General features: G+C 32.7%; 1 protein-coding gene across 2 annotated transcripts; it reads left to right on the top strand.

The window, feature by feature from the left end:
• LOC107643345 (ATP-citrate synthase alpha chain protein 1) lies at nucleotides 127–4,346 on the top strand. Of its 2 annotated transcripts, none has more exons than XM_016346960.2 (13): nucleotides 127–287; nucleotides 780–890; nucleotides 1,205–1,381; nucleotides 1,497–1,658; nucleotides 1,785–1,865; nucleotides 1,979–2,030; nucleotides 2,147–2,261; nucleotides 2,375–2,456; nucleotides 2,654–2,749; nucleotides 2,840–2,941; nucleotides 3,046–3,162; nucleotides 3,253–3,369; nucleotides 4,010–4,346. In XM_016346960.2, the coding sequence occupies exons 2-13, from the start codon at nucleotides 792–794 to the stop codon at nucleotides 4,079–4,081; spliced, it is 1,272 nt and encodes a 423-aa protein (XP_016202446.1). In that variant the 5' UTR covers nucleotides 127–287; nucleotides 780–791; the 3' UTR covers nucleotides 4,082–4,346. The 2 variants fall into 2 exon arrangements, with proteins under 2 accessions (XP_016202446.1, XP_016202445.1); XM_016346959.2 differs by lacking the exon at nucleotides 127–287 and adding an exon at nucleotides 314–536.

Below are 7,974 nucleotides of genomic sequence, written 5' to 3'. Positions count from 1 at the left end.
AATCTCTTTATATAAATATATACTATAATATAAAAAAAATTAACTTATCTAACAAAAAAATTTAAAATTAATTTAATAATTAAATTGACAACTAATTCAAACATATTACTCTATCTGAAAATAAATAACAAAGTTGTAGGATGAACTTAATAGCACGCCAGCAACAAGCAGCATAGTGTAGACAAACAATCCCAACCATTAAGGGACTTGGAACTTTGAAACAACGTTAAGTGGTTACGTTGGTCCAAGAAGGAGGAGAGGAAGAAGAAGAGGGGGTAGATTAGTAGGTAGGTACCACATGTTTATGTGTTGTTTGTTTGTTCCAATTTCTGAACTCTCTTTTACTATTTGGCTACCTTCTTCTCTAATTCACCAACCAACTACCCATCATTTTCTTTCCCATTTATTTTTCGCTCTCTTTTTTTCCGCTCTCTCTCTATATATATACACCCATCACACCCCTCTCATCATTCCTTCACCTCTCGGTTAGATCTAACTATCCACACCCACCTTTGTTGTTTCATCTCTCTGTTTTGGTAAATCCTAGATCTTCAATCTCCCCCTCTTTTTGTTTCTGTTTAATCTTAAAGCTTCGATTTTGATCCACTTTTTGAGGTCCCATTGAGCTCATTTCGAATTTGTTTGCATGACTTTTAATGGGATTTTGTTTTGCGGATTGGTAGCGCTTTTGGCAATTCAGATCTGTTTATAATGAATAATTCATAATTGGGTTGTTTTTCTGTTTTGGAATTTTTTGTGCTTTCGGTTTATTGAAATAGGTTGAGATAGAAATGGCGCGCAAGAAGATCAGAGAGTATGACTCCAAGAGATTGTTGAAGGAGCACTTTAAGAGACTCTCTGGCCGAGACTTGCAGATCAAGTCTGCACAAGTGAGTACTTTTATCTTTTGTGTGCAGAATCATGCAAGTTTTAGTTACAATGTGGATATGATGCATGATTTTGTTTAACTATATAGCTGAACCTACATCAATTCAAATTGGTTTAGTGGCAAATCAACATACTCTTAATTTGATTGTAATAGGAAATGTTTTAGTTGTGATTGAAGCTAGTTAATATGTTATGTGCATATAATGGGAAAAAGAAAATCATTTTTTCAGTGATAGTTACAATCATAAATGTGATTCGGTGTAGTGTGCATATCAAGGTTGGTTGAGTAATGATTTTGTTGTGGTTTGTGCCTCAGGTTACATCATCCACTGATTTCGCTGAGCTTCAAGAGAAGGAACCTTGGCTTTCATCTTCAAAATTGGTTGTGAAGCCTGATATGTTGTTCGGGAAGCGTGGCAAGAGTGGCTTGGTTGCCTTGAATTTGGATTTGGCACAAGTTGCTTCATTTGTGAAAGAGCGACTTGGAACCGAGGTGCTTTGCTCCTCTTCCCTCAAAACCTTTCATTTCTCTGTTGTCCTCAGTATTTTGGTTCCACTCTAGTGTTGATGCTTTTGGACTTTTGGTCATGTCTTTCTCTTATATATAGGTTGAGATGAGTGGTTGCAAAGGACCCATAACAACTTTCATTGTTGAACCTTTCGTCCCCCACAAAGAAGAGTTTTACCTTAACATTGTATCCGAGAGGCTTGGGAACAGCATAAGCTTTTCAGAATGTGGAGGAATTGAAATTGAAGAAAACTGGGATAAGGTAGTGCAATGCATATCCTTGACATTACAGATTAGACACTCGATATATTTTCTGTGATAAAAATCTTTCCTCATGATCCATAACATACACTTACAAAATGTTTTTTTTTTTTTTTATATATTTCAGGTTAAGACTGTATTTGTTCCAACTGGAGCGTCTTTCACATCTGAAACTATTGCCCCACTTGTTGCAACCCTTCCCTTGGAGGTAATTAAACACTTTATTTTATTTTATTTTTATATGAACATAATGTCTTGATTCGAGATGTAATTCTATTGAAATATGTGATTTAATACTCTTATGTAATTCTTTTCTTACAGATCAAGGGAGAAATTGAGGAATTTCTCAAGGTGGTTTTCAATATATTTCAAGGTATAGAATATACTGGATGGGATTGCATGATCAACTTTATTAACGTTTACATTTAAATTTAAATTTTCTAACCTCCCATTATTTGATTCACTTACTTTACTTTTCTTTTGTATTAGACCTGGATTTCACTTTCTTAGAGATGAACCCATTCACATTGGTTGATGGAAAGCCTTATCCTTTGGATATGAGAGGCGAACTAGACGACACTGCTGCTTTCAAGAACTTCAAGAAGTGGGTTCCTCCCCTTTAACGAATGCCAACTATTATGATCTAGGATAGGATCCTATATTTCTAATTTGAGGCATGGAGTTGATGGATAACATACCTCATCATATTTGTTGCAGATGGGGAGACATTGAATTCCCATTGCCATTTGGAAGGGTTATGAGTGCCACTGAAGCTTTCATTCATGGATTAGATGAAAAGGTGATTAAAAGTGCTGCCCTTGTAGGTCCTTAATTAGTATGTAATGTTATCCCTTGGCCTGTATTTTATCCATGTCTGTCAAATTCCCAATACTAATCTCTCGGCAGTCATCAATAGTTTAATGATGATGGGAATAATACTATTGCTTCTAGTTATGATGATAACAGTTAATTTTTTCTTGTATTTAACATTGGCAGACAAGTGCATCTTTGAAATTCACAGTGCTGAACCCAAAGGGCCGAATTTGGACAATGGTAGCTGGCGGAGGTGCTAGTGTCATCTACGCTGATACGGTGCGTTTATCTTATTTTCAAAACCAAATTCACAGTTGGAATCCATTTCTTTACAGTATTCATTGACAGCATCGTATAATATTAATATAGGTTGGAGACCTTGGCTTTGCATCTGAGCTTGGAAACTATGCTGAATATAGCGGTGCACCCAAGGAAGATGAGGTCTTGCAGTATGCCAGAGTTGTGATTGATGTAATTAACTTTTATTCTCTACTTTATTTTTGATCTACCTATCAATTTAGAGATTTGGCATTGTTACCTAAAAATAGCTAATGAAATACATGATAACTTTGCAGGCCGCAACTGCAGACCCTGATGGCCAAAAGCGAGCTCTTGTGATAGGAGGAGGCATTGCTAACTTCACTGATGTTGCTGCTACATTTAGTGGCATAATTCGAGCTCTAAAAGAAAAGGTAAATACATAAAATAGAGATTTACTCATCTGTATCGTCATAAACTCTTTGTAGTATTGTTAATTAATTGTTGAGGTATTCGCTATTCAGGAAGCCAAGTTAAAAGCAGCAAGGATGCAAATCTACGTGAGGCGAGGGGGTCCCAACTACCAAAAGGGTCTGGAGAAAATGCGAGCCCTCGGAGAGGAGCTTGGCATCCCCATTGAGGTTATATCATAACTGACGCCCTTGTAGATTGTATATAAAGTAAAACTACATTCTAGTCCCCTAAAAGCGTTGGTTCTTAACAGATTATTCTTAGAAAAATCATATACAATATTGTCCTTGTAACAAGCTTCAGGTTTTATTTTTTATTTTTTTTTTTCATTTTCTTTTTTCCTTCTTACCATTCCCTCTCTAGAGCTAATATGTTTAGATTATGATTTTTCTTTAAGAGCTAGGCTGAAGATTTCTAGGACTAAAATATAGTTTAGTTCTTTTTGAATAAATTTAGCTTTTTTTTTTCCCCTAGAAGCTGAAGATTTGGGCTGTAAAAGATAAGTTTTTCAAAAGCTGAAAAAATGCAGCCTTAACTTACTATCAGAGATATAACTATTCATGTGTTTCCTGTTAGCTTAAACTTTTGAGAAAAGTAGTTTCATGACCTGGTATCAGAGTTTTTATGACCTAAATGTCGAAAATTCGATCCTGGTTGACCCCAAAAGAGGCTTTTGCGAGGGTGTTAGGAATATATCTATTCATGTATTTCCTCCTATCAATTTAAGCTTTTGAGAGAAGTGGTTTGTTTCATAACACATACCAATAGAAAATTCTTGTTTTGAGGAGGCTTATATGTTTACATTTACAGGTTTATGGACCTGAAGCAACAATGACTGGCATATGCAAACAGGCAATAGAGTACATCACTGCTGCAGCTTAAATCATTTGAGGTCAATGCATTCTTTTTTATATTGGCAAGTCTGAAGTCAATGCTCAAGGCTGATTCTTAATCCCCGTGTTCCCATATTTTGAATATTTTGGTTAGAACATGTATGTTTACAGAATTCAATTCATCAAACAAGTGTGGGGGGGAAAAATGGATAATAGAAGAGGATATGGCTGAGGATGTTATTTTTTGTAGAATTCTGTTGGCACTACGTTGACAAAAATAAAATAAGATTGTTTTCATTTTGTTTAGACTATTATACCATTTGTTACTGAGTTTTGTTGTGCCTCTTTCTTCCTCGTGTAATCTGTGAACGGAAATGCTTCATGAACAACCCTTTGTCAATCAATGAATCAATCATATATTAATATTTTAAAGAGAGTTTTTAAAAGGTTGTAGTAAATATATTTGGTAAAGAAAGATAAAATTGATTTTCAATAAATGTAAGATAATAATTTGAAACACAATGTAAGCGACACGCAGAGTAATAACAGAGAGAATGGAAAACTGAGAATTTGTATTATCTATCTCTTTTTTACACAATGTACTTAGGTATTTATATATTGCATTATCCAGGGCGAACTACACTCGACTATAGTTACATTCAAGACTAATTAAAGAAAGGTCTAACTTCTTAGAATAAAGGTCTAACTTCTTTACTGAATATGTGATATCAGGTGGTGTCACTGTAACATACTATAATCCTCTAATTAGTGACGTATAAAGTGTTGGATCTTCATATGATGGACCACCTATGGATGTTGATAATATTGTCACTAATGTATACAGCTTCTATCCCTAACAAGTAGTTTAAATTTTCTAAGTCTTTTAACAGAAGAGTTGAATTTAATTGCTTAACAATGTTTAGAATATCTTCCTCAGTACTACCTGTTATAAGCATATCATCCACATATATTAAGATATATGTGATTGATGTTGCTGTGACCTTGATGAGTAGGGAAGGATCAGATTTGGCAGATTGAAAGCCAAATTTTCTAAATGCCGCAGTAAGAGTAAAATACCATGCTCTAGGTGCCTGCTTCAACTCGTAAATAGCTTTATTTAATTTGCATACAAGATAAAGATCAGAGTATCTAAAACCTGGTGGTTGGGCCATATAAATGGTTTGAGTAAGTTGACCATTAAAAAAAGCATTATAAAAATCATATTGTCGAATCTTCTAAGCCTTTAGAGAGAGCTAGAGTTAGCACTATTCGTATGGTTACTGGTTTGATGACAGGAGAAAACACCTGATCATAATCAATACCAGCAGATTGAGTTTTCAGTGGGAGTTATAACTTTTGATTGGAAGGTTTTGGGTTTGATAGAGCCATGTTTGGTGTAAGCATAGGATGCGTGTTGTAAGGAATCATAGCACGAAGATTATGAAAAGATGGGGGTAGTGGAAGAGCCATGTTTGCATATGAGAATTGGAGATGAAATTGTTGATTTTGAAAAGATTGGTCAACATGACCCAATTTACCATGACCTGATCGGCCTCCACGTCCTCTACGGCCAAAGCCTCCTCGTCCAGAAAAATATTGTAGCCACGACCTTGGTTTGAAGCTGAAGAAGAATCAGATTGCTGGTTGTCTACAGCACTGGTGTGAGCAACATTAACATGAACCATAGATGTATCTGGCTTTCTAAAGCGCCCAATGATGTCTTCTTGTGCCATTAGAAGAGCCTCAATATCTAATATGGTATAGGGTGGTTCTTTGGCAGTGACAATAGTTATAAAAGAATGATAATCTTCATTTAAGCCATCAAGAATCACATTGGTGTATTCAGAATCAGTGATGGGGGTCCCAACTGCATCTAGTGAATCCACTAAATTCTTGATTTATAGAAGATATTCAGATGTAGAACCAACCTTTTTAACTGACCTGAGTCGTTGTTGAAGCTGGCGAATGCGAGCTTTCATTTGAGAAGCAAAGTATGTATGGATTCTGCTCCAAATTTCATGAGCAAGTTCAAACCCAATAACATGATGTTTAAAGGAAGCATCAAGTGAAGCAAAGAGCCAAGAATGCATGTTATAATGATCGGTATGTCAATATTGATATTTCTTGGATACTGTTTGTGAGGCTTCTTCTTCAAGAGTAGAAAATCTTAGAGGAATTTTGAAAGGATCTAGATGATCTTGTAATTTCTAGCCACATATTGCGAGTGTTGCAAGGCGTCTCCAAGTAAGAAAATTATCTTCAGAGTTTATCAACAAGTGAAATTGGGAGAGATTTGTGAGGTGGTTGAGTTAGTGAGGTGATTGAGTTATTGTGATGGATGACGAATTGGAATTGGTGACATGAGATGAGACTAGTGCAGAATTTGCTAAAGAATTTGCCATGAATCGGGTGGCACTTCTGATACCATATAAGTAACATGCAGAGTAATAACAGAGAGAATGAAAAATTGAGAATTTATATTATCTCTCTCTTTTTTACACAATGCACTTAGGTATTTATATACTGCACTACCTAGGACAACTACACTCAATTATAGTCAATTAGATATATATTAGATATATATATAATAAATTCCAATTTCTTATACTAAGAGCAACTCTAATATTATTTATATTATTATATTAAATTATAATTAATTAAATTTGTTTAAAAAAATAAATTTTATTTTTTACACATTACAAAATCATTTTTTAGTGAATTATTTATTTTTATTTATGGAATTTGGAACATTAACCACTTTACAAAATTAACCATTGCAAAACTAGTCGTTGAAAATTAGTCGTTACTATGTTATTGTTATTGTTAATAAATTAATATTTTTTATTCTATATATACTACTTACATACACTTCTATTCTCACACTTTCTTTTACTCTTGTTCATCTTCTTTCAAAGTTTACGAAATTAAAGTTCTACTAATATTTTTTATTCGAAAAAATAGATCCAAACCAACTCAACTAATTTTTCAATTATTTACAAAATTTTTCTCAAACTCCAAATACCCAACAATCTCAAACTTCAAACTTTCAAATTCCAAATCAAAACTTCACACTATCAAATACATTTCAAAATCCACAAGGAAAAAACGCAAATTATTTGCACATACCAAAAAGGGCAAAGAAAATATGTGGAGCGAGCATTCGAAGTATTGCAAGCACGCTTTACAATTATATGTGATCTAGCGCACTTTTGGGGAAAGAAGAAGCTTGCAAACATAATAAGAGCTTGTATTATATTGAATAATATGATTGTTGAGAATGAAAGAGACACTTATGCATGAAGTTTTTCTCAAGGCTTAGAGTATGACGAGGTCGAAAATGGGCTTATCACAACCTCAACTAGGAGAGAAAAATTTTGCACCATATCATCAATTTCTCCAAAGAAATGTCCAATTTCAAAATAGGCAGCAGTATAGACAGTTGAAAGAGGACTTGATTGAACACATATGACAATTTCATAATGCTTGTCGTTAACTATAGAGCTTAACTATATTTTTCTTTTTAAATTAAGTAATTTTACAAATTAGTATAATCTTGAATTAGATATTATGTATTATTGTTATATATGAATTTTTTTAATATTAATATTTTAATAATAAATTATTTTTAAATTTATAAATTTAAATAATATTATTAAAAAAAATAATAACTACATTAATTTTAATTATTTTAATTAATTAATTAAAATAATTAAAATTAATGTAGTTATTATTTTTTTTAATAATATTATTTAAATTTATAAATTTAAATAATATTATTAAAAAAAATAATAACTACATTAATTTTAATTATTTTAATTAATTAATTAAAATAATTAAAATTAATGTAGTTATTATTTTTTTTAATAATATTATTTAAATTTATAAATTTAAATAATATTATTAAAAAAAATAATAACTACATTAATTTTAATTATTTTAATT

The sequence above is a fragment of the Arachis ipaensis genome, chromosome B05 (genome assembly GCF_000816755.2).
Source record: "Arachis ipaensis cultivar K30076 chromosome B05, Araip1.1, whole genome shotgun sequence".
NCBI classification, from domain to species: domain Eukaryota; kingdom Viridiplantae; phylum Streptophyta; class Magnoliopsida; order Fabales; family Fabaceae; genus Arachis; species Arachis ipaensis.
Note: the sequence above shows the minus strand (reverse complement) of the source record. Positions and strands in the feature narration are given on the sequence as shown.